At 41.9% G+C, this 27,997-nt stretch overlaps 1 protein-coding gene across 1 annotated transcript in view; it reads left to right on the forward strand.

Moving 5' to 3' along the window:
* TBXAS1 (thromboxane A synthase 1) overlaps positions 1-27,997 on the forward strand; it is a 269,800-nt gene that overhangs the window by 84,152 nt on the left and 157,651 nt on the right. The window contains exon 4 of the mRNA XM_063308553.1: positions 20,104-20,156. Coding sequence (XP_063164623.1) covers positions 20,104-20,156 — 53 coding nt within the window. The remainder of the gene's footprint in view (positions 1-20,103; positions 20,157-27,997) is intronic.

Raw genomic sequence — 27,997 nt, forward strand, 5'->3', positions numbered from 1 at the left:
GGTCCTGTTAGATGACATTGATTGATGGGACCCAAAGCAAGCCAGTTTTGTCTAATTGCATGGGCTGGGCAAACACTAAACAAGCCAGAGGGTACGTCAAATAGCTGGGCCCTATGCCATGAAGGCCTTTATAGATAATAACCACCACAGTGAATTGCACCTGGAAGCTGTCAGCTGTAGAAGGTTGACCAAATTAAGAAACAAATGCCATATAAGTCAGGATTACTTTTATTGTAACAGCTATAATAACAGAATCTTGCAAGTCCAAATGTGCTTCCTCCTCCCTTCCTTTATCTCTGTGTGAACTAGGGATGGGCTTGTCTGAGACATTTTCTCAAGTTACTTTCTTGACCAAGGCTCAGGCCCTTTTAAGCTAACCATTGCCTTGGTAGTGGGTCTTCCTCCTGTCCTTCAAGGTCATTCCCTATACCCTTTACATATACTTGTAACCAATGCAGCTCACAAAACAGAGGCATGAAATGAGCATAGCAAGGCCTGCCCATCACAGCCCGTACCATTGCAACCTGGGCCAGCTGTAGCTTCCAAGTGGTCTTCAAGAGTAGCTCCATATAGAGTGCATTGCACCGGCAAAGTCCACCGGCAAGGTGGCCAACACATGAGTGACTGGAGAGCCTCTTGGTTCATGGGTGCAATTGGTGCACAAGCTGGACTTTTGCAAAGGCCTTCCTAGGGACAGCTGTCTCCTGCTCCTTGAGCAGGAGCTGAGAGAATCCAAGATGGCCCCCAGATTACACAGCAGTCCTAAAAAGAGTAGTGCCACTCCATTCAGGACCACAGGTGAAGAGTCCTCATAATTGGGAGGTCAAAGCTCCCACAGCCACACAGTCTTGCTAGGGTTGAGCCTAAGCCTGTCCCTCCCCATCCAGACTCCAACAGATCTAGGCACTGAGGCAAGACCTTGACAGGGGTCAAGATACACAGCTAAGTATCATCTATCAACTGACAGATGATGTGCTTCAGCAGCTTCACGTAGATAGGATGGGCAAGAATGGTGAGTCTTGTGACAAGTCAGGGGCTTTGAATTCAACCTCTCCCCTTCCAAAACTGACTGGAACTGGCTGTGGAGGAAGGGGGAGAGCTATCATCCTTCTCACTCCTATTCCACATGATTGGATTAATAGCATTATCCATGCTATTGAAAACCGACAAGAAGTCAAGGAGGGCCAGGAGAATTGTACCACCCCTGTTCTGGCGCTGACATAGGTTATCAATAAGTGCAACCAATGCTCTCTCAGTACTGTGTCTAGGCCTGCAACTTGACTAAAATGGGAGTTTCTTCATTTCCTTTAAGGTTCTTTCCAAAGATTTGTATATAAAACCTAAGTTGGGGCAAAAAGGAGTATTGTATGTGTTAATAAGGTACCTCAAACCAACCTAGTAGTGCTGATGGAGTAGACATTCCCTAGCTTGTATTTTTTTAAAAAATATATCTAATATGTAAATGAGGAGTGGGCAATATTTGGCTCTCCAGGTGTTACTAAATTATATAGTTTATCAATCCTGTCAATATTCCAGCACTGAGTTAGAGAACACAAGAGATGAGCAAAGATGAAGAAGTAGATGACTCTCTTTTTGATGAAGGACCAAAAATAAGCCTCATGTCCATGTGCTGCCCCCAGTGCTATGAGAGGATGGGTATATCTCAGTTGTAGATTAACCACAATTGAGACTGAGTGAACCTCAACTGTGGTTAAACTTAACTATGGTTGTTTATAAAACCTTCATTACAATCCATGATTTGAACATTGCTGATTTCAAGCAAACTCTAGATTAACTGTATTTTATTGGGTTCTGATGGACAAGCAGGCTTCACAGAAACAGAAGCAAAATCTTCTGCTTACTATACAGAACAAGCCCACAACTTGCTGTTGCTTGTTCTATCACAATTATGCTTTTAAAAATGATGATCTGAGCAGTATGATTCCTCAGTTCACATTTATAAATTTTTTACAATTCAAAATCTGCTGAGTTTCTCAAAGTTATTGTACGGTGTGAAATATGAAATGTTACAGAATCCTTTACATGATAACCCTTGGGGTTTGGGCTTATAGAAGGTTTCTCAGAGGACCAGTATTTCCTGCAAATTGAATCCTGATTGGCACAAATAAATCCAGATGGATGTGATATTGATCTGTGGTTCTGACTGTTCAGTGGACTTCTGTAGTTTGTGGGAGCTATGAGTAAATTGCTATGTACCACATTAAATATATTAAAAAATATGTTATGCATGAGCAAGCTATTATTCACAATATACTTTGGCAATATCTTCTTGATTCCTCCTCCTGATCTGATGCAGTTTATGATGCTGTTGTTATATGTAAATAAAAAGGTAAATTGTTTTAATTTTTTTTCAACAATTTTAAGTCAAAAATAAAAAAGTAAACAGGAGATTTGGGGCCTTGAAATCTATCCTAAGATAACATGCTAAATTGTTACAGTGAGAATTACCCATAAATATATGTGCTTGCATAGAACTGATGCCATGCTTTTGATTATTTGAATTGAGGAAGCAACACTGTTATATTACATATTGTGGAAAAACCACAATGCTATAATTATTCCAAAAGGTTTTCCAAACACTGGTATTTGTCTAAAGATTATCCATTATTGATTGTTACTTGAGTGATAGAATCGGTATCTAGTAACAAGATTTATGTAGTACTGTAAAAATACATTGTTAACAAATTCCAGTACAGAATAAGATTTATCAAATGTATGAACAGATTTTTAGCTGATGCATGGCAAATGCTGGAGGCATTAGATTGCAATCCATCTCATCTGTTTTTACTGTATCATGACCCCGCACATTAAAATCTTTGCGGTGACAGCAATTTTTAATTGAAACAAATAATTAAGAATTCCCCTTACGTAGGAAATTGTTTTGCATCATGGTTTTAGTCTACTCACTTGTCCTTCGTTCTTTCATCTGAGGACTTAAGAGCAGCAGAGTGTAATCAGAGAACCTGACTAATGAACATATTCTTTCTGGTATACAGCATTTTGAAGGCAAAGAGAATTAACTGTGGCTGTCTTCATGAAGGCAGAACTCTACAGAGGATGGGATACAGGGGTGCCCCTCAGGCTTCCATCCCAGATGGAGTGATAGGCTGTTCCCAACATCACCCCACTTTCTGGGACATCAGTTTGTATCAGCTTTCTCTTGCAGAAGCCCGTTCCTAACAGCACTGGGACCAGATGTGCCACTATAGTCCTACTCTTTGCTTACACAATACACATGAAGAAGGCCTCTGGCATCTCAATGTTTTTTGCTACTATGTCTAACACTGTAAATCCTTTCTGTGGTGTGTGCATGCAGTTTAAAACAATGAAATATATTAATAATTATATGCTGTACACATTAATTTTTTTTAAAAAGGTGGAAACAACAAATAGGATTTCTCTCACTAACTATGAGAAGGTGAAGGTTTGATGACTATTTCCCAGCATTATTAATTCCTCAACTGGTTCCTTGAATGAGGAATTGCACAATTAATGTCTTGTTTGCAGGTACCCTTAGAGTTCAAAATTATTGAGTTGCAAAAGACAACTGTGAGGAAACCAACTTTCCAAAATTATAAGAGGATTCAAACAAACTTCAAATTGGAGGGTTGTTTTTTGTTGGGGGTGGGGGGGCAGGGACTATGTATGTTTATACACTGACTTCCGGGAATGTTCTAGGAGTAAATTTCATAAATATGTTCTTTAATATGTGAAGAACCGCTATCTTTTGCCTACCCTAAATCCACTTCATCAATTTCATTGGATGATTCTTGACTAGTATTAGAATGATAAGGAGAGAGAGGGAGACTGACTTTCTGTATTCTCTCACAGCTACTGTGAGATAGGATTTCTCTAACTGTAAGAAGGTGAAGATTTGGTGTTGATTTCCCAGCATGCTTTCTATCCGAGCTTCCATTTTAACATATGAAACTGATTCTAGAATTTTAATTTGCATAGAAGCATATATGCATGTATGTATGTATACACACATACACAGAGTAGCCCATTTACAAGAACATGCCGAACACATGAATCAGAAGGGTATGTAGGTGGTTGGAGAAAAAGAACATGGTTTATACTAGGACCAATAGCTCTAAACTTGCTTATCTTATTTGTGGACTGCATATCTGCTTTAATCATTTCTCAAGATGTGAACTACAGTTGTGGACAAAACCGGCTCTTATGTCATGGAGATGGACAACATCACTGCATTGTCCCAGGAAACAGGTACTATTTCTGATCTTTGTGGATGATTGCAGTATAGTTGCTATGGTAGAAAGGCTTGCATTTGACTTCTCAGATTATGCTGAATACATTAGGAAGACAGGGCCATCTCTGGTTACCTGAACAGTCAGCTTCTTTGTGTGACTTTATCACAGTGCAGAAGATAGGGATAATTGGCCAGCTGTATAGACCCGACTTCTTTGGAATAGCACCCTCCAGATATGTTGGAATACAGTTCCCGTTGTCTAATTGTCTATGCTGGCTGCAAGTGCTGAAAATTGTAGTCCTATGCATTTGGAATGCACCAGGTTGGAGAATTTTGTTGTATTTAATTATTCAGAGCCTGGCTGAGTGCTACACTGGGAGCAGAGTAGATGACAAAGAATTGTTGTCTTATTTCTGTTGCCTTGCAGAAGATTAATTCTTCCAGGCTTGCCCGGCATGGGGCACCTAGCTATGCTTCAGGTTGATAAGGTTAGCTCTAGTTAAGTCATAATATCCATGAATGTGTAATTCATGCAATTCTTACTTCACTCCACCATCCCCCAGACTTGTTGATAGTTTCTTCTGGGACTACTATGATACTCATGTTGGGGAAAGATGGTGTCATGTCTATTTTGTGGGTGTGAGATCCCTGGCAGGCATCTTGCTAAGCTTTGTCTTCCTCTCAATAGCTTCTTTTATATCCCTCTGTCTGTAGTTCTACTTATCCCTCCCCTCATATTGGGGCACTTATTGGAGAAATACTGCCAGTTACAATTTGCTAAGTGACCAAATAATCTGCAAAAGATTGTTGTTATTTATGCAGAGAGTTGATCTTTGTGGCTATTGCATGCTTAAGAAATGCTTTCCAAATCAAGCACTATTAGCATCACACTAGAGGCTGTTTTCATGCCATGTAGCTCCTCTTTTGTTGTTAACCTGGCATTCCATCAGGGCTCTTGGAATTTGCTGGAGAATCCTTCCTCATGAATCTTACTTATTTAGACTCCCACTGTTTGACCTTTCATTGCCTCCCTTGGCCAACTGATTACATTAATCTTTATGAAGTATCGTGCCTGGCCAGATGTACATATTGTGCTTTGTTTCATCATGTTTTACTGAATAAGCCACAATTGGCTGGATCCACGTAGCACATTAAGATTTACAGTATGGCTTATAGACTATATGGCTGGGTTTTATACTGGGACCAGCCAGAATAAAATAAACCACATAATGGATTCATCCTATGTATGAACCTATCGTCATGATGATACCTTCCATTCTTCTTCTTGGATCGGATTACGTTTGTGCACTGATACTTGTGAAAGCAGCAGCACAAGGGTGTCAGGCTGCTGACCGCTTCTTGCAGAGATCTCTGGATCTTCTTAATTACGATTCTTCCCCACAAATCCTTTCCTGTGGTCAGTTAGTTGCTCTCTGCTCTGAATAGTTGGCTGTATAACCATGTCTGGTAAAGAAGAAATAATTAGTTTAGGGAAATAGTCCAAGATGAAGTCTTGATTTTAGGTTTTGATGATTGAATGGTTTGATTTTAGAGATACAATGTTACTAAATGTTTAATTAATAGTAAGAGATTAACTGTTAAGTACTTTTATACCTGTGCTGGAAAAGGTCAGAAGCCACTGGTCTGATAAGCTTTTTTGCTTATTCCTGCACCGGTTTAGCTTTTCCTCTTTCTCTTTTAGACTTGTATTCTTTTGGTCTTAGATTCTGCATTATGTGTCTTAATTATATCTTGAACAATTACAAATTAATTTTTAAAAAGCAAAAAAAAAAAAAAAGAGAAGCAGTTTAAGGGAGGATTTCATAAGGAGCAAGTGCATGCATTTTTTAAAATATCATTTGTTGGCAATGCTGCTGCGGTTCAGGAACACAACAAATAACGTCTGATTTCTGGTGTTCTGGCCTTTGGAGAGGACAGTTGATGCCCCTTTCTTCCTGTCTGTTGCCCTCTGGGTTTATTTTTTTTTTGCCATTGTTGTTCTTTTGTCTTGTGCTGTTTTGGGGTTTTTTTTTTGTATTATCCTTTTTTTTTATTTATTTATCAAATTTTTATTACCACCCATCTCCCCCCCAAAGGAGGGACTCTGGGCTGTTTTTAAATGTTTTAACAACTGTAAACTGCCCAAAGTCGCTAGGAGTCAGGTGGCATATAAATTTAATACATCATCATCATCATCATCATCTTTCTAATAAGGCAGTATTGCTAAAGCAAAGAAGAGGTAGGAACCTAGGTAGATTAGGAAGCTTAGGTAGGGACATTGGTTTAGCTGCGGTATTTGGATGGCTGCATAGGAGTGGAAGGACTGGTCAGCTGTTTCCCCAAAGGGAAAAGGCTCCATGTTCTCCAAATGTCGATCTTTGCAAAACCTTCAGCTGTCATAGCATAGAATATCTGCTGAAACTCAAAATCATTCATATAAAATAATTATTTCTTGCTTCTGATATAACCACCTGTATCCCTTTTTCCACAATAGCTTTTTAATGTTAATGGGGTTGCCTGAATCAATATACGTCTTCATATGTTTATTATGGCTGCGTTTCTTAAATTTAGAATATTTAATCCATTTCCTAAAATTTAAAAAGCTTAAAACAACAGAGGCATGAAGTGTGAGTAGAAGTGCAATCCCTCCTTTTGGGGGGAGATGGGCGGTAATAGAAATGTGAATAATAAATAAATAAATTTCTTTTCAAAGAAAACTATTTTGTGCAATGGCTTAATTTGGGAATGCAGAGCTCCAGTATTCTCCTCTGACTTGGTGCCCTTTGTGTGTTAGAGTTCAAGTGCCATGATTCGCAGCTTGTGTGACATGTTGGCCAGGAATTACGAGGGCTTGAAGACCACTGTATACAGAGGTCATTAAGCTGGGGAAGGTTGAAACGCAATGTTGGAACATGAGCTTTTAAAAAAATAGCTTGATTATTTATAACTATACAAATTCAGGCAAAAGTGTGGACTGAACATGTAAGGAAGAAGGATACAGACTACTGTACCTTTATTTTCTCTCTCCTTTATATTTTCTTCTCTCTTTCTTTAAGATTTCACTGAAATGAACTGTTTGAGGAAAACAATAAGATAAACCTTTGGTGGGTTCCTGTGTATCTACAAAATGGTAGTTTCTGTGGTGTGCAAAAAAGGAGCTGATCCAAGAATCAGTGGAAAACACAGCTTTTATTTCTATTAAAATTTACAAGCAACCAGGTGTGGGGGAATACCCGTCATAGATTTTTAATTTCTGGATCACTTCTCTTCTGTCAACTTGCTAGAATGCTTTGAGTAGATGTCAGTAGACTTTGCTTGTTAAGGACATACACTTGGGACATGTTTTGATGAAGACCCCAATATGGTCATTTAGGACCTAGGCTGTTCTCCCATAGACCAATTTGGCTCCCCTGATTTGATTCAGAGTGGGGAGAATAGAAAGGTAAAATTTTTAACACTTGTTTGCATCTTTTCTTCACGGAGCCCATAAAAGAATACTGAAGATCTCTCATAGCATTTCTCTCTTGGATATAGACAGCCCTTCACCGCATATCTACTGTATAGCTTAATGGTGAAGTCCTCCTCATTATTTGGCAAAATAATATGACTGATTGAGCTACTTTTTCGGGCTATCTGTATGATCTGTGTTGGGAAAGTATGTAGCAGCTGTAGGAAGCTGTCCTTAATCATCATCTGTTCTCTGTCCTGACATGATAGAAAAAGATGTTTGTTTGTGTAAGAGCTGTAGGAGATTGTGAGTTTATGGTTCATGGGCCTGAGGATGAAGGAGGTAGGAGAAGTACCTGACTTTACACTGTGGACAATTTATTCAAATATGAAATATGACCAGGATGGCAAGATACGCTTATTACATTTTTCTTGTGGTTATTGCTACTATAATCGAAAATTTTCTTAACTGGTTTTGGTTGGAATGTTTGAGTTGTCTTTTAGAGTAGATCTAAAATATGCATGTCTTTATAGCACAATCTCGCATGTGTTAATTTAGGAGTAAGCCCAATAAGTTCAGTGGGGCTTGTTCCCAGTTAAATAGGCATAGAATTTCAGCCTTAGGTAAAATACCATAGGCCATAATAGCTGTTGATTGTATACTTTGTCAGACAAAGCAAATGCAAATCAAGGGCAAAAAGCATGCTATTGCATCAAAATAGCCTCCTTTTTCCGTTTTCTATAAAGATCTTCATAAGGAGCAAAATAATTTGCTTGGTTTTAGTCAAGGTAATTTTTTAAAATTGTCTAATGAGAATGCATTGTGCTAATGTTCATATGTGGATTCAATTAGCATTTAGTTAATTAGCCTTTACAAATGAGGATTAACTTAATTACATAACACTAACCTCTCAATAACTCCAAAGGGTAGAAAGGCTGTTTTTATTAAATTCAGAAGGCCTATATCTGTGAGTTAAAATCTGAAATGGCACACACATAAATTAAAGAATATTACCCACAGAGGATGACTATCAGAGATGATGATCAAAGGAAGCAAACTGTGTACATGACTTAAAAAAAAAAAAGAATGGCATAGATAGAATGCATGCACAAGTGGCTGGCTCCTGGTTTCCATACATATTTCTGTTTTATGGAGAAAGAATGTATTTGAAAGGATGGGTATCAGATACTCTTTTTTGGTGATGTACAATATTTGAGGGGTCATTGACTCACGTGGTTTGGTCTTGTGAGTTATTGGCATCTTCTGGGAACAATATGTTAACATGTATAAGTAGATTTGGGGAGAAATCTACTTATTACATTCCAAAAATCTGACATTTTTTGAGGGACTTTAGCTATGTTGGGCATGGGGAATCACAAAAAGACTTATTTTGAGAAATTGGAAAAGTAATCTTATTCCAGTTATTAAGGACTGGGATCAGGGGATTTGTAATCTATTTTTGAAATATCAAAATTGGTAGTTTTTCTATCAATCCAAAGATGATATGTTTCCCTTTGGCATAGATTTTATGATATTTTACAACAACAGCATTTTTTCTTTCAAATTAGAAATTGTCATACAGCGTCAGATATATATGCAGTATGCTTAGATTGTGCCTTCTCTTCTCTTCTCTTCTCTTCTCTTCTCTTCTCTTCTCTTCTCTTCTCTTCTCTTTTTCCCTTTTTCTTTTATTTGTTATTATTTGTTAGTTGGTCTTTTCATTTTTTTGGCATTTTTGTGTACTCTTGTTAAAAATGAATAATAAAATAAAGAAAATTAAAGAAAAAAGACACCTATTTCTGCTTTATGGAGGTTGACTTAATAAAAGGACTGACAGCTTATGTTTTGGAAATGGTCTGCATGGATGCACATATATGTATGCAATGTGTCTATTACAGTATTTACTATTGACATGCCAGTATGATATCTCTACATGCTTGCAATGTAGTGTACTTCTGATCAGTGTTCTGCCCTCCTGCCATTCCACACAAGCACTTTTCCACGCATTTCGCACTCTATGGCTATTGAGCATACATAGTCCTCACTGGGCATTTTGATTTCTTGTCTCTTCTTAAGGCTTCCTAAAAAATAACAGAAGAAAGCCTTAAGATTCATTGCTACATTTTGGTTTTCACAAGCCCCATTTTTGCTACATAACTATCTCATCAATATTCAGCATCTCAGTTTGCTATTGGAAGAAATAATTATGCATTGTTTTTGTCCTGCTTATCCAAGCAGGTGTGTAATAGGGTTTCTTGGTCAGGAATTTGAAGTACTCCTTGATAGCCCCACCTGGCTACAGAAACTGGGCAATTCAGGAAATGGTTCATTACTGATTACAGCATTGATTTGCCTGATTCTGTATCAGACATCAGGGTGGTTCAGTTCATACCTGAAAGAGAGGCCAGTGGCAGGGTGCTTGGGTAGATCTGCTGGATGGGGAAGAAGTACCATTGCTCTCCAGTAGCATCTGTCACTAAAGATGATGGACTCCCTTTGCCTAATAATTGGGCTGAAGTGTTGGAAGTCATTGGTAGGTTCTTGACAACCTGTAGTAGGATGATAATGAATAATCCCATGATAGTGTATATAATTACGATGAATATTTCACACTATAGGGAAGCTGTTAGCCCTATGATGAGTATAGTGTGTCTGTCAGACTTGAATATGTAAAAGAATTGCTACAGCTTGCTAATTAACCTTGGCCATGACAAAGTCTGCCTTTGTCCGCCCATCATGACCAGCAGAAATTTAAAAAAACCCACCAAAGTAAAATCAAATAGTTGAGATAAAATACTAGCATAACAAAGATAAAATAACACATAAAAATGTGACATACACTGCTATAATGGTGATTAATTACCTGTGCAAGTGTAAATCTAAAATATTACAGACTATGAAGTAAAATATATATCATCTAAAAACAGGATAGCTAGTATGTGTTAAACCTAATGCGATAAATAAAACAGAAGTGGTTATTTCTGTGACCAATTGTCCTAACTACCAGGAAACACACTGAGACAATGACTTGGTCTCTAATATTTATTACTAGTACTTAACAAGAATCCTAACAAACTGAGAAAGCGTGGGAAAACCCAGCCATATAAACCCCAAAGGTTAAGGCGGTCCCGATCTGTGTCTCTTTGAATGGCTGAACAGTTCCTCAGTGCTACGCATGCGCTTGACAGTCTGGGTGGGAGCCCCCTGCTCTCCATCCTTACTCATGACATCACCCTCCCCTCCAGATTGATATTCCATTTCAGCCCCCTCCCCTCCAGAGTCTTGATAAGATATGTTGTCTGCTTGTAAAATCCCATGGGAACTGGGCAAAGAAGGCAATTCTTCAAAGGACAACTCCTCCACGGACGAAGCAGTGCTGCCCTCCCAATCCGATAACGCCTCCGAGCCAGGTGGCTGCTGCTGAAAAACATCTAGAGAGTTAGCAGGGTCAGCCCCCCTCCCCCCTGGGAAATGCAAGCCCGAGGTTGAGGGCTGTGGTTCACCCGGCTCCTCTGTAACTGGAGTCGAGGCTTCAGGCGGGGGTGGGGGGAAATACACACTCACGAACTCCTCAGCTTGGGCTTCTTCGGCCTGCTCAGGCGAAAGAGGAATCTCGGGTAACATGCGAGGCTTGGGTTTGTGAGGGAAAAGCTGATGGAATCGATGAACCAGTGCTGGAGCATGTACATCTCTGGCATTCTCCCACGTGCGCTCCTCCTCAGGGTACCCTTTCCAGTGTATGAAATATTGGATGCCCCTTCCCCTCCTCCTAGAGTCCAGAATTTCCTCCACTTCGTACTCTTCCTCTCCCTCCACAATTACTGGAGGTGGGGGGGGGGTAGTTGCGATTGCAAGTTACTTGGGGGAGGGTCTTTGGCTAGCAAGGCTCTGTGAAACACTGGATGGACCTTCATGGATGGTGGGAGCTGTAAACGATAAGCTACTGGATTTATCTGCTGCACCACAGTGAAAGGGCCGACAAACTTAGAGTCCAATTTCTTGGAGGGTCTGGTAGAGATCAAAAACTTGGTAGAGAGCCACACTTTGTCTCCTACTGCGATCGCTGGCCCCTCCTGCCTGTGAGCGTCTGCCGCCCTTTTGTAAGCACTCTTTGCCCTGTTCAGCTGCTCCTTTAACAACTCCTGTGCGGCTTGTTGCTCTTTAAGAAAATCAGCTGCTGCTGGAACAGTTCCCTGCTGGGAGGAGGTGGGCAACACCTGAGGGTTAACCCCATAGAGCGCTTGGAACGGAGACATCTGGGTAGATGACTGCACAGAGTTGTTATAAGTAAATTCTGCCATGGGCAAAAGGGCTGGCCAATTGTCTTGCCGATACGTGGTGTAACACCTGAGATACTGCTGTAACCACTGGTTAATTTTCTCGGCTTGCCCATTACTGGCAGGGTGATGCGCTGATGACAGGTGGATCTGGACCCCTAATGACTGGAAAAGGGCCCTCCAGAACCTGGAAGTGAACTGTGGGCCTCTGTCACTCACCAAGTGATTCACCATGCCTCTATACCTAAAAACGTGGTCTATGAACAACTGCGCTGTGGCTGGTGCAGATGGGAGGCCCTTGCAAGGGATAAAATGTGCCATCTTTGTGAAAAGGTCCACCACCACCAGTATGGAAGTCAGGCCCTGGACCGGGGGTAAATCAGTGATGAAATCCATGGAGATCGTATCCCAAGGCCTACTGGGGGTGGGTAGGGGTTGCAAGAGTCCTGTGGGCTTCCCTGGGAGAGGCTTGGCTCGTCTGCAGGTGTGACAAGAAGCAACGTACCCCTTAATGTCTGCAACCATCTTAGGCCACCAGTAGTCTCTCAGAGCTCTATGGAGAGTTTTGAAAACGCCTCCGTGGCCTGCCGTTTGGTGGTCATGACACAGTCTCAGTACTTCTTCCCTCAATGAAGGGGGAATATACAATCTCCCACTATGCCAGAGGATTCCTGCCTCCACATTGAATGGGGAGGCAGTGTCTTGCAGGGCCCTCTGGAGGTCATCCATCCTGGCCCTGGCATACGGGTCCTGTTGCTGCTGAGCTCTGGCTCTTGAAAATAGGTCCTCTGCTTGGCTGCCTGCTGCTAAACTCTCTGTTTGGCTCCCCCTCATCGGCTGATCAAAGTTGTGAGGTTGTAATATAGCAGCCTGTACTTCCTGGTGAGTGGGGGGTTTTGCCTGAAAGGATCGAGACAGGGCGTCTGCCAAGAAGTTTTGCGCCCCGGGCACATAAGAAATAACAAAATTGAAACGGGAGAAAAACTGGCTCCATCTGATCTGGCGTGGGGTGAGGGATCTGGTGTTCTGTAGAAGCTGTAAATTCTTGTGATCGGTGCAAACTTTCACAGGAAAGGTCGCCCCCTCTAGCCAGTGCCTCCACTCTTGGAATGTTGCTTATAATTGCCAGCAACTCTCTGTTAAAAACATCATAGTTTCTCTCTGCTGGTGAGAGTAGGCGTGAAAAAAAGGCACAAGGAAGCAATGTATTCTCTGCCTTGTTTGTATATTGCAATAACACTGCCCCAATGGCAACATCTGAAGCATCTGAATACATTATGAATGGCTTCGTGGGGTCAGGGTGCCTTAAGAGCGGTTGGGAAGCAAAAAGCTGCTTCAATTCCTGGAACGCTGCTTGCTCCCTCTCCCCCCATATGAATTTTGAGCCTTTCTTCAAAAGCTGTGTAAATGGTCTGGTACGTTCACTGTAATTTTTTATGAAACGCCGATAAAAATTGGAGAATCCTAACCATTTTTGTATATCTTTAACATTTCGGGGGGGTGGCCAAGAGAGAATTGCCTGGACCTTAGCAGGATCCATGGATATGCCTTCTGTTGATACTATATAGCCCAGGAAATGTACTTCAGTTAAATCAAAGGCACACTTCTCTAGCTTGGAGAACAGCCTGTTCTCTCTCAGTCTTTGCAAATCATTACGTACATGGGTTACGTGAGTTGTGGCATCCTCAGAGAAAATTAATATGTCATCTAGATAAACGACCATGTACTTGTCTAGTAAATCAGCAAAAATGTGATTCATAAATCTGGAAAATATGGCTCCTGCATTAGACAAGCCAAAGGGCATAACAAGGTACTCAAACTTTCCAAACCTGGTGTCGAAGGCAGTCAGGTATTCGTGCCCCTCTTTCACCCGGATGAGATTGTACGCACTCCTGAGATCCAACCTGGTAAACATGCGTGCCTTCTGTAAGCGATCTAGCAGCTCCGAGATTAAGGGCAGAGGATAGGATTCTCTCTTTGTTTGTTTATTTAAAAAACTGAAGTCGTGGACCACTCTCATGGGTGTCTCCTGGGTTGCAGGTGCCAACGGGTCGGGCTTCTTTGGTACGAAGAAGGTAGGAGCAGACGCTGGGGACGTAGATGGTCGGATGAACCCCTTTTGGAGATTGGAGTCCAAGTAATCCTTTAAGGTGGCTAACTCCTTGGGGGACATGGGATATTGTTTCCTTGCTGGAATCTTGGCTCCTGGTAACAACTCAATGGTGCAATCACAGTCCCTATGGGGGGGTAGTGCTGTGGCCTCTTGCTCGCTGAAAACGTCTGCAAAATCTGCATACTTGGCTGGCAAGTGGACCCCCCCTGCTACTGTGACTGCGTCGGTTGCTGGAGAGTGTGGAGCGGCTTGACTCTTGTGGTGCTGGCATTCCTTAGCTGGGAAGGAGATTGCTCCTGTAGTCCAGTTCATCAACGGGTTGTGGATCCTCAGCCAAGGCGTGCCTAGGATTACCGGCACATTTAGCGCTGCAGTAACATAAAGCTGGATCCACTCAGTGTGGTCTCCCACTGTCAGCTGCACCGGTTCTGTGAGCCTTCTAATCGGCCCTGCCTTGAGGGGCTGGCCGTCAATGGTCTCCACTTCTATGGGGCATGGTAATTCCCTGGTCGGTATGTTGCAGTCTTGTACGGTCTGCGCATCAATGAAATTAGTTGAAGCTCCAGAATCCACGAGGGCCTCTAGCTTGACCTGGTGCTCTGGGTTGACATGGACTTTTACGGGTAAGTAGTAAAAGTCTTGCCTGGAATCTTCGGAATGAGCCCTCCTTAATTGATTTACGGTCTCCCTGCTGAGCTCTTGGGAGGGAGACCAACGGAGTTTCCCTGATTGGAAACAGAGGCGGGGATGGGTCTTGTTTCGGCTGCTTGCCCTGGGGATCTTACTGGAGCTGCTTGGCCTCTCGCTGGGCAAGCTCTCACCATGTGCCCCTGGGCTCCGCAGTAGAAACACAGGGCTCTCTCTCTCCTTCTCTGCCTCTCAGTCTCGGAAATCAGTCTCCTGCTTGCCCCAATCTGCATTGGCTCCTCTTGTGCTGAGTGAGAGGCTGCTACAGAGGGAGCTGGAAATCCTGAAAACGCTCGGAGGGTCTTGCTTCTCCCCGGCTGCATCTGCCTAAGCTCCTCTAGCCTGGCATCTATGACCACCGATAGCTGATATAGGGCTTCTAACGTAGCTGGTGTTCCCTGGCGCACCAATTCATTCTTAATTTCCTCATCCAGCCCCTGTTTGAATTGGTCTTTTAATGCACTCTCATTCCAGTCCAGATCTCCTGCTAACAACTTGAAATCAGCAATGTAGAGTCCCACCCTCTTGTTACCTTGCTTGAGCCTCCGAATCTCCTGGCTGGCCGTGGCCTCTCTGATGGGGTCGTCAAAGTGTGCTCGGAACCCTGCCAAAAAGTTCTGGTAGTCGTTGAGAATCGGGTCGTTGTTCTCCACCATGGGAATAGCCCATTTGGCAGCTGGTCCCTTCAGCAGGCCTAGGATGAAGGTGACTCTGGTTCTGTCTGTGGGAAACTCTGCGGGTCTGCTGTCGAAGAACATAGTACACTGTGTGAGAAAGATTCTCAGCTGTCCTGCTTCCCCTCCAAATTTCTCTGGTAGACTGCCCTGTGATCTCAACATTACTGGTGGAGCTGCTGCTGCTGCTGGTGCCGGTTGTGGGTTAATCGGAGCTGGTTGTTGTAACTGCTGTAGCATGGCAGCTTGTAATGTGTTGATCTGGAGATCTACTTGTTGCTGGTGTTGTTGTAGGGCTGCTGCCAATTGCTGGATGGCGAGCCGCATTTCTTGGTTTTCTGAAGACATTTCTAAACGTATCTGCTTAATTGCTTGTTCCTCCCTCTTTCGATAGGAGTAGGAGTTTGTTAGGATTGTAGTCCTAACTACCAGGAAACACACTGAGACAATGACTTGGTCTCTAATATTTATTACTAGTACTTAACAAGAATCCTAACAAACTGAGGAAGCGTGGGAAAAACCCAGCCATATAAACCGCAAAGGTTAAGGCGGTCCCGATCTGTGTCTCTTTGAATGGCTGAACAGTTCCTCAGTGCTACGCATGCGCTTGACAGTCTGGGTGGGAGCCCCCTGCTCTCCATCCTTACTCATGACACCAATTATGCCTTACTTTCACTGGGGCAACACAGAATTTGGCTACTGCACAAGCGCTAAAGGGTTTAGAATCTTCTGGAAGATGGTTTACAGAGAAATTGGCCTCCCTGGAAATTTACATATTAAGGGCAGAAGATAAGCAGACCTGATATCCCTATAGAAGTTACAATGTAATAATACACGCGAAATGGTTTCAATCTCCTTGTTGCCACGTGGGCAGGTACACGCGATTAATGGGGTTTTGGAGTATCTGCCTTGCAGCAGTGTGGATGGTAAGATGTTAATGCTGGGCTTTGAAAAATGCTGTTCTCAGCTTGGGGAAAGTTAGATTTTGTAGATAGCTTGCTGGTTCTGAAGTACCCTTATTTATCCAATTTCTGCCATGTTGGGGCAGCCTATTAACTTCAGTCTGAAATTCCATATCCCTTACTCTTTGAATGAGCGCTTGTTTGGCCTGGCCATATCCTAAAGAAACTAGGAATGGTACAGAAAGCCCATACAGTGCCAATTTCTGCTCTACAGCCTGTTTCCAAGGAGAAGGAAGATTGTCTGTTAAAACTAAAGGGGTCAGTCCAACTGAGAAAATTTCGATTTTCTGCCAGTAGTTTATCACCCTCCTCCAAGCCCTTACCTGGATTTCAGGCATTCCTGTCTTGAGTGCTTGCTGTTCCACTGGGCGCAGCAAGGATTGATCTCAGAAATGTTGTTTGCGCCATTTCCAGTGCATCCTTCATCACATAAATTCCTACTTGTACCCATAAAATATTTGGGCCACTGGTTTGGCTTCAAAAAGTTTTAATGCCACAGGGATTAATTTTCTTCTGCTTGTGTAAAAGAAGTGCTTAATAGCACTTGTAGTTCTAAAAGCTAGCTGCATTATGTGATTCTGGTCTGTATTCCAAATGCCTTTAGAGTGGAAAACCACCCCAAGGTATTTAAATGCAGTAACCTGCTCTGATTTGTGCCCTTCTGCTCTCCAGGATTATGGGGTGGCTCTCTTAGCAAAGATCAGAATTTTAGATTTATCAAAATTAAGAACCAGCTGATTTTTTCTGCAGTACCAAAACGTTGCTGCTATTGCTCTTTTCAGCCCTGTAGGGGTTTGTGAAATTATGACAGCATCATCAGCACAGAGGAGTATAGGGATTTTGCGCCTTGCTAGTTTAGGTGCGTAGAAATATGGATTATGAAGCAGGTCCATCGCTGAATTGACATACAGGTTGAAAAGAGGGGGGGCAAGAATACATCCCTGTTGCACTCCTCTCTGAACACTAACTGTGCCGGAGAGGGACCCTCGGTACTACACCTCACTCTTAAGGTGGTGTTGGAGTATAACTGTTGTATCAGAAAGAGGAGGTACCTGTCAGTAGTTGTGTTTTTTCATTTTTCCCAAAGGGCATTCCTGGAAATTGAGTCAAAGGCATGTTTAAAAACTAGAAAAGCCACAGGCTGTTTTTGCCTAACTCCTGGGTTGTCTTTGAATCACACTGCTCCATATGCTGATCCAGCTGTTTTATATGGCTCTAGAGTACCACAGACATAGAAGTGGGATCTTACAGAATGTGGCAGAATTACTTTTACTGTGACCACAAGACAAAGAAGAAAAACTGATGAACAACCAGTTTCATGACTAAATATTTTCCTCCTTTAAACCAGTCATTGCACTTGGGTGAAAAACAGCTAACCATGCAAGTCTTTGCATTTTTCACACTGAAGTTTTAATATCCCTTGAGCTTCTATCATGTACTGTTTATGTGAATGTGGAAGCTTAAAAGAGGCATTAATGGATTAAATGTATATTCCGCCCAGTGTAACTTTTCTTCCTAACAAGTTAAATCAGCCGAAATCACATGCTAAACAAATATCTGGTTCTAATAGAGCTCACAAACTAGGCTTGTGTGATTTGTATTGTCAAGTTGGGTGTTTTTCATGCAGAAAGACTTGGTGTGCAGGTTGCAGTTCACCTACTTCTGATGTTTGCAACAGAGTTTAAGTAGAGAACTACAGAATCATTAAATCATTAAAGGGAAACTTGTTTTTGTAGTCTTCTAAAAACTATCAATGGTGCAAGCCTCTTTTGGATGTATTACTGCTCAATGTTGGAATTGACTGACATTATAAAGTTTCATTTAACATCACTGTTATTTGATCTGTTTACCACAGAGCTGTCAATATATCATAAAACTACTGTGTGAAGTCAGTACTTTGTTGGCATCATTGTGCAAGCAAGGATTATTCACAGTGTGAAAATCAGATACTGTATTTAAAATACATCCCAAATGGTGGTATTAGCTTGGAGATTGTGACAAGGAAGATGGGTCATCCTCAGATCCAACCACAGTAACCCATTTGCAATGTCTAGGTTAAGAAGATTAATGGCTGGTACTACACCTGCATTTAAGATCAAGTTATCTCCATGACAGCTTTATATTTTCCATGTCGTCATAGGCATGTATGAAAACCAGCAGCTCTTCCTGCACTGCATAAAGCCAATTTTTAAATCTTGGCAGCTGATTCCGTTTCAGTATGGTATTAGAAAATATTTATTTAGAAACCATATATCTCACTTTCCATGCAAAAATTCAGTGTTTACACTGAAGAACAAATGCATCATAATGCAACTAAATGAGCCTTTGGTAAATCTATTCATTTGAAATTCTTTGCTGATGCTCAGCATTATCAGCCTAATGTTTTGGGTTTGAGTGACTCTGCCACTGCCTTATTAGCTATTCTTTAGTGCATTTGGAAGTTCATATCCCATGACAATTTCATCTGAATATTTTGGGTTATATTGGAAATTACAAATGCTATGAGAAATGCTAAGCGCTCCTAAAAAATAAATGGCAGCAGATAAATGAAGTAGTTACTCTAAAGAACTCTGCTAGACAACCAGTAAATGTTATGTTAGAAGATAGTTGCAAAGCCCCTTCCTTTAGTGCTTTTTACTCTGTATCTAGATTCTTCATATTTGGTTTCATTCATCATACTTCCACTCTTTGATGTTTCCACTGCAGCTGCTTGGCACTCTGTAAGATGCAAGTTGTACTTTTCTGTTAAGGCATTGTTTCTATCTATATTCCTCTAGCTGGGCACCTTAAGTTATGTGCATGCTAGTAAGAGGCTGATTCTAGAAAATAAGGATGTCAAAAACAATAAATAAAAATCCAACTAGGACTTATCTGATACAGCAACTTAATTTAAGTAAAGAAAGATGTTATTCAGAAAGCTAGATGTTAATTCAGGAACCTAGCACAATAGACCGTAACTCAATTGCCAATAATTTTCTGACTCTGAAACTAATTGTATCTCCGTACCATACAGTGAGAGTCAGCTTTAAAGAATATCCATGTTCAAGGATTACTCAGTCACACCCAATTACAATATTACTCAATTATATCCATATTCAAGGATTATGCAAGGAACCAGAAAACATTATATATGTATTCTTTGAGTAAAGATAAAAAAAGAAGAAATCTCAATAGCCTTTAATAAAGCATTTAATCCTTCTCATTCGAAATGGTTAAATAGCTTTGCATTGTTTGGAAGTAAAAGCTGCTATTTTAACCTTTCAATGCTTATAGGAAGATGTACAGGGTATTTGTCAAGTCAACAAATAACTAGTGAAAAACTAATTACTGACTTCTTCATTTCTGATGGACAGAAAACAGAAAGAAAGTATATCCCACCTCTTCCTTACTGGAAAATCATAAAATCGGGTAGGCAGAAATGTGGACAGAATTGCCTGATTGCAGAAGGTACCTAAGACATTGCTTTGAGCAGTGCTAGGTCATCTAAAGGATTCTTGAAGCCTCATGGACAATCATGGAATGCACCAACTTAATGTGGCTCCATGTCTGGGAGTGGGCCATGCAGTCTAAGGAGTTGGGGGAACATTCTTATCAATTGCTTTTTAAGCACATATCAGTTTGGGTTTGGATGATAGTCAAATAGTAGGGAGTTCAGTGCTGGTAATGCAAAGAACCAGCTATAATTTCTGTCATCTCTTTATGTTTATGCAGGGCTTTTGGGAGAACCACAACAAGCTGATTAGAGAATATGGACCTTCTTGTGGGTAAGTTGTTCTGAATTTTTGTTTTTCCTGTTTACTTCCTGGCTTAGGGTATGAAACTGCTTGTGAATTTTGACACATGCTCAGCCATCAACCATCCCTAACCTGGTATCCTTTAGGTATATTGAATTAGAATTCCCATCATTCTCACTGAGGTTGTTATAAATTGGATCCAGTTATTTATTTATGTGTTCGTTTTATTCAATTTATATGGCCACCCTTCTCACACAAGTGCCTCTGGACAACGAGCAAAAGTTAAAAACATCAATATAATTATAAAAATGACAGTGCACAACAGAGAAAATGTTTAAAAGACAGCCAAGAATAAACATACATATTAATAACAACTCATAGGCTCATCTGACCTCCTAACCCCTTATGTCTGGGTGATCAGCCAGGTCTTAAGGGCCCTCCTCCAAAAGACCAGCAGGGTTGGGGCCAACCTAATTTGTGGGGGAATGGTATTCCAAAGGGCAGGTGCAGCAACAGAAAAGGCATGCTTCCTGGATTTCACCAGATGATGTTCCTTAATAGATGGAACCCAGAGCAGTTCCAGTTCATCTGGAAGACATCAAGGTTTCTTACTGAGGACATAAATTTGTAAGTTAGGGTTTGCAGCATGGTGATATGGCATAATACTTGGGATTATTAAGGAAGCTTTGAATCTAAACAGTTATACTATCAAGGGAATTACAACAAAATGTAGTATGAGAAGGATAATATTATTATCTGTAGAAATGTGGAAAACTCACCAGTTCAGAAACAGGCCTGTCTGACCCAAAACATATGTCTGGGACTCTTGAACCACCTCCAGCTCAGAGGATTTACTTTTGGAGACCACTGAACTGCTTGGTATTGAGGATAAACAGAATGTATTGGGGTTCTCCAAAATACTCTGCGCGCAAATCAGTAAGTCTTGCACATCCCTTGTTATTCATAATTTGGTTGTCTTCAGACAAAGGAGATAGAGCTTGATGGTCTGGGGCTGAGAAAAGGAGAGAAAAAGAAGTTTCTTTAATAATATTATAACTGTGTTTTTAACTGTATGTTTCATTGTAAGCTGTGAGATTCACACACATGAATTATGCACCAAAAGAAGCCCTGCCTTCCATGCATATCACACATTCTGTAGTGCGGTTTGTTTTGATTGCCACCGCAATGGCATGTTCATTCTTCTTGGGATCATCTTCGAATGTATTTGATTTGTTCAACTGTTTTATTTTGTTTTAATTTTTTACTTCTCTGTCTGAAGAATTCTGGATAACCTGATTCCATAGACTTCCTATATGGGTGAACACAAACTTTGTCTTTTCAGTTTTGTGGAAGGTCATGCAGCAGATTCTTGTAAGCACTGCCAAATGTTTGCTAAACAGGCTTATCACAGTGGTTCATCCTGTTTGTGAGCCACTATTTGAACAGCAGGCTCTGAAGTCTTTGCAGAACTCCAGAACTCCTAACATGCCCCGGTATATTTACCTCTGGGTCTCCTGTTGGATATTGCTCCCATGCCATTATCCATGGTGTCTTTCTAAACCCTTTGCAAGGGTTTACAGTGGTTCCACTTCTTCCTGAGTGGGTGGTGCCAGTTGATAATTTAATTTTTCAATTTAGACACTGCCCAACTCCAACTGGCTCTGAGTGATGTACAATAAAACCAACAACATAAAAACAGAATACAATAATTAGAACAAAGGAGTAAACAACAGAAACCTAAGGTGAATCTGGCAACACACAGACATACACATACACAATCCAGCAGGAGTCCCAGCTACTCTAACCCAAGGTTGGGGAGAACAACCATGTCATTAAGCCTTTCCACAATGCCAGGAGGGTGGGAGCTACATGGATATTGGGGAAAATCTCATTCTAGAGGGCAGTTGCCATGACAGAACAGGCATGCTTCTGGATATTAATTGTTTAATTGAAGGAACCTGGAATGTGTCAACTTGGTCATATCAGATACCACAGGACGTAGGTGGTTCCTCAGATAAGCAGGCCCTATGCCATATAGGACTTTAGAAGTAACAAGTACAGTTGGTGAAGCAGAGCAGCCAAGGCATGCCCATCACTGCCTGTACAGCTGCATTCTGAACCAGTTGAGGTTTCTGGTGGTCTTCAAGGGTAGTAGATTCTAATAGATGAGCTGTGAGGTGATTAGGGCATGAGTGACTGTCTGAAGGGTCTCCTAAGGCCTTCCTAGGCACAATTGATACCTGCTCATAGAGCAGGAGCTGTAAGTCTAGGAGTATACACAGATTGTGCACCATTGTTGAATGGGGAAGTGCAATCCCATTCAAGGTCAAGGATGGAATAACCCTGGATCTAGGTAACCCAACAACCACAGCCACTCAGTTGGAGAGTTGGAGATGATTCTTCCCCATTCAAAACTGTACAACTTCCAGGCACTGCAATAACCTTGACAGCCTCATTTGGCCATACTGGGATCAAAAGATACAATTGGGTATCATCAGCATATTGACGATACTGAATCCCAAAGCAGTGGATGACCTCACTCAGCAGTGTCATGTAGATGTTGAATAAAAGGAGAGACAGAGTTGAACCCTGTGGCATCTCACAAAGGAGCGGCCTGGGGAATGACCTCTGTCCACCAACTAATAACAATTGAAACCAGCCCTGGAGGAAGGAAAAGAACCACTATAGAATGATGCTGTCTATCCCCAACCTCTAGAGGTGGCCCATAAGGATACCATAAACATATTGAAAGCTATGAGAAATCAAGGAGCATGAGGATGGATGCACCACCTCCATCACAGCAACACTACATGTCATCTACAAGTGTAACCAGGGCTGTCTTCATACTAATCCCAGCCTGAAACCTAACAGAAATGAGAAAATCTGCTTCCTCCAGAGTTCTCATCAACTGCAGACCAACCAGCTTCTCAACCACCTTCCCTAAAAAGAGGAGGTTAGAGACAGGACAAGAGCTATTTAAAAGTCTTAGGTCCAGGGATGGCCTCTTGAGAAGAGGGTGCACCATCGCCTACCTCAAAGAGGCTGACACCACAGCGTGGATTGAACCACATATTACTTTCAAACCCAGGAGGGGGCCATGTCCAATAAACAGGTAGCACAGAGAACTCTGTCCAATTTCTCATGAGTCACCAGTTATACCACAGAACCAGATTATACACAGAAACTCATCCCAGATTATACCACAGAACCTGGCCCCAGTCAGAGTCCAAGTCAGAGCAGATCTGAGTAACTTCATCTGCCAGATAGCCTGAACATTCCTCACAGTAGCCCTGTAGATTAACCTTAGGGCCCTTTCTGCCCAGCAGGGACCAAATCACCCTAAACAGGACTGCTTGGGTGGCTCTTGGCAGGTGCAATAAGGGTGGAGAAATACTGACATTTTGCCACCCTTACCACCACAAGGTAATCCCTAATATGGACCCTTACCCATGGTTGGTCAGACTTGCTCCAAGTCTTCCTCTAGTGGTGCTGGCATCTCTTCTGGCGCTTCATGTTCCAGAGCTCATTAGTAAACCAGCATGCATCCAGGGATCAGCTCACAGGTAGAGGCCACAAAAGGAGGATATGATTCAAAGCCCCAGCCCGCTGCCTGTTCCAGGCAGGGACAAACTGCACACAAAATCCTCAGGGAAAACCCCAAGCTCTCTCTGGAACTTCATTGGATCTATCAGTCTCCTGGGACAGGCTGCTCAAATGGGCCCTATCAGTGAGCCAGAAGGCAATCAGGGGGGGATCTGTCTGCAGCAGTGGACTGAGGTTAGTCTTCTACTCCCTCTTTTGAGGGAGATGGGCAGTGACGAAATTTGACAAATCATGTCACAACCACACTATGTCCTGTCCCAGGCCACACACACACAAAGGAATTCAGTTGCAAAGCTTTACTTTTGTTTGTGCAAATTACAAGCAGCAGCAGGGCAGGAAGTGTGATCAATCGCATGCACAGTTCAAACTCACCGAAATCTCCTGGAAGCTTACCTGTAAGGGATTTCCAGTAGTCCAAGTCCAAAGCAGCAGGCAGAAGCATTGTCGGGGCCCAGGCCAAGGTCTCAGCATCAGCTGGGTAGGTTGTCAGCTGATCCAGGTCCAAAATAGCAAGAGTTTCCTCAGGTAGGGTGCAAAGTAAGCAGAGTCGTCGTTCCCAACAAAGCAAGCCAGGCTAGCAGTTGTTCCTAAATAGAGCCATGCCAGTGAAGTCTATCAAGGCTGGGAATGCCTCTGGCATGCAAGGAGACATGCTGAATGCTGTTGCTCTGCTTTTCATTGCACATGGTGCTCTCTGGGTCTGGGCTGTCTTTCTAGCTCCAATTCCTCATCTTCTGAAAGTGAGCGCAGCTGCTCCTGGTGATTGCTGGGTGGATTAGCCTCAGGTGATTGAGTGCTTGAAGTTTCCTCAGGCTGTGATCCAACTCTCCTGGAGCAGGTCCTCTGTGTCAGACTCCTCTGAGTCGGAGCCGAACATGACACCCTGAGACAAAAAACAGATATAATGTGCCCTCATTGGTATGTGTCGGGCTGTTGATAACATGGGACAAACTTGTAAGCTGTCCTAGACTCAATGGCACTAGGTGGCAGATTGGAATCCCAGAGCATTAATAGCCTTGGGGTCTCTGTTGCCAGCCCAGTGACAGAATCCAGAAGCTCAGGCAGGGTTGATGCTGGGTAGCAGGAAGGCGGTACACCAGCATCATTTCCAACTGTTCCCTTAAGCCCAACGTCAACCAGAATGCCTCACTTCTGGTTATCTGCAGAGCAGAGTCTCTGACAGTCTGAAATGAGTGACAGATAACAACAGCTATCCCTCCTCCTCTTCCCTGGGATCTCAGCTGGTGTAAAACCCAAAACCTGAGTGAGCACACTTCCAAGAGTGGAACACCCTCTTCTGGGATCAACCAGGTCTCTGTTAAACAAACTAGGTCAGCACCCCCATTCCACAATAAGTTCACGAATGAGGGCAGCTTTGTTATACCCCAATCTGGCATTTAAGAGCAGCAGTAGCTAGAGCCCAGGACCACCAAAGATTCAATAGCCATGAACAGAGAGTGGAAGCCAAGGGCCAGAAAGCTGACTGCTTTCAAGAAATGGCCCAATGTCCCCAAGTGTGGTCCACCCCTGGCTTTCTGCCATACCTCCCTCTGCCCATCACCATTGTGGTGGTCCTGCTTGCCCTCTTAGCTACCCCCCTTATAGTCACACCCCTTGCACCCCCATCCCAGGCCAAGGCACACATGCACAATCTCTCCCCATCCCTCATATACAAATCCAATGCCCCAACACCCACCCCACCCCACTGGAACTCAACCAGCCCTGGCTGCACCTGCCTAAGGGGGGCCAAGCCCCTACAGGGAAAGAGCACCCAGGTCCCATCTCCTATAAATGGGGAAGATCACAAACCAAGGGCTGCATATGTCCTACTATCACACCCGCTGCACCTGCCATGGCGTCACAAAGTCCAAGTGCAGTTTCATCATCTAAGATGCCTCCCCTAATGCTGGGATAAATAGGTTGAACTGGTGGCAGCTCTGTTGTGGAGTGCCTAGTGCTTGGTGCTCTTGCCCTTCTTTTTAACATCTATATGTTAACTTTTTAACATCTATATGAAACTATGGAGGTGTCATCCTTGGGTTTCAAATGAGCTATGTTTGGTGATATCCAGCGAAACATCTCTAGGTATAGCTAAACATACCATGAAGGTCAGAGTCTGGAGGGTATTCATCCCCAAACCAACTGGTTCTCTGTTGGCTTCTGTTTGGACTTTGGAAGGGTGGCACTTGCCCTGATGAGTGCAACTGGTGACTTTCTACATCTTCAGAATGTCCCTTCAAGACCTCTCATGTTCATTCCCATGTTTAAGCAAATCCCATGTTTGATCCTCTTGCTCAAAGATCACTATTTTTTCTGTCATCAGAAATAAGACCTCTATCTGAAGATGCAACATGTTACAATTTTCATTGATTCTGGGGCCTGCTCCATTCATCATCATTTAGAAGGGGATGACTATTTCCCTCATGTCTCCTCAGTTTGGTTGAATGATCCATCTGTTTTGCCACCCAATGTTCAGGTGGGCATTTTTAAGGATAAACCTCCCCATTTCACAGAGGTTGTGCGTCTTTATTTTATTTATTTTATATCACGCCTTTATTATTTTTATAAATAACTCAAGGCAGCTAACATACCTAATCTTCCTCCTCCTATTTTCCCCACAACGACTCTGTGAGGTGAGTTGGGCTGAGAGAGAGTGACTGGCCCAAGGTCACCCAGCTGGCTTTCAGGCCTAAGGTGGGACTAGAACTCTCTGCCTCCTGGTTTCTAGCCCATCGCCTTAACCACTAGACCAAACTGGCTCTCCTTAATGTTAAATGATGGAACTTGCATTTAAAAATGAAACCCAGAATCTTCAAATGTCATATCTCTGTGATCTTAAATACCAAACATTCCCAAGTGATACATGTTTAATCACTTTTAAGCCCTTTCTGATGACGAAAAAGAGAATGCTAATTATTTTAAGTGCCATATTCTAGACATTGCAATATTTTAATTCCTGCTAAAATATTGGCAAGGAAATTTTGTGCATTATCTTTTTCTTATCACCATTTGTTATTATGATATTCAGGAGTTTATATGTTAGTGATTTAAAACTTCTTAAGATTTGAATTTATTCCATCCTTAGACACCTGTTGTTCATTCTTTAGTATTTTGCCTATTCTGTTTAACTTTTTTCAAGAACCTTGCATTTTATAAGTCCTTTGCTAAAATCTAGATTCCTAGCAATTCCTCCCTTCCTCACTCCCTGAAAAATGAATTGGTAGCACACCTGTTCACTTATGAGGCCCATTTGCTAAAATGCATCATCCATACATGAGTGGAGAGATCTGCTGGTTTGAGGAAAGCCCAATATTGGCAGAAGTACAAATTTTTTTTAAAGAATTATAAAGGGAAGTGGTACTCCCAAAATAATGGTGAATGTAATGCTGAATTATTATTGTTTGTATGCAAAAGTCATGACTAGTTGAAATAGGAATGTCCCATCATGGCAGGATTTTTCTGGAAAGTCTGTTTGTTAGTGGTGATTTTCATCTGCTTATTTTTAACATACTAATGCGGCAGTTTGAACAAGAACTGCCTATAATCAGCAACAATTTGGAAACACTTCAGACATTCCATTCTCAGGTGTGTACGTCTACAATTTTGATGCATAAATTTAGAAATGTAGAGTCTGGATAGAAAAAGAAGAATTGCATTTTATTAGGCCATGTTATTTGTTCATCTGGTTTTATTATTATCAACTCTTATCAATAGGTCTACAGGGTCTTGCTCAGTATTTTAATATCTTCTGTTGCCTTTTGATATTATTCATAAAATTAGAGTCTGTAAGGAGAAAATGCTTTATGTAGTTGCTTTAGTTTACTCAAATTAGACTTCCAGATGACTTTTGAGGTTCAAATGTGATTACCATTAAATAATGGCTTGCTTCACCATTAACGCTAAAGCATAATGTGATTTATTTTTGGCTTAGCATGATACATAAATTCACCCATTATAGTTTAGTACTATGTTCAAGCCAGGTCACTATAGCTTGCTGAACAGACCACAGTTTAAAAGTTCTTCCCTAGTAAAATGTATAAACTCAGGTCAATAAATTAAGTCCTCAAATATAACTTTCTACATTTATGTATTTATTTATTTGCAAAATTTCTAACTCATTCATTATTAGAAACAGTTATAATGTGGGGAATTGTTAAAAATATTATAATACTTTACAGCACATGAACTAGGATGTTGTGTAGGAGGAGAGACATGTTAGTCTTTGGTAGCCAACATTCAGAGTCTGGTAACAATGTAAGAAATGAATA

Source organism: Candoia aspera, chromosome 7, assembly GCF_035149785.1.
Source record: "Candoia aspera isolate rCanAsp1 chromosome 7, rCanAsp1.hap2, whole genome shotgun sequence".
Lineage (NCBI taxonomy): Eukaryota > Metazoa > Chordata > Lepidosauria > Squamata > Boidae > Candoia > Candoia aspera.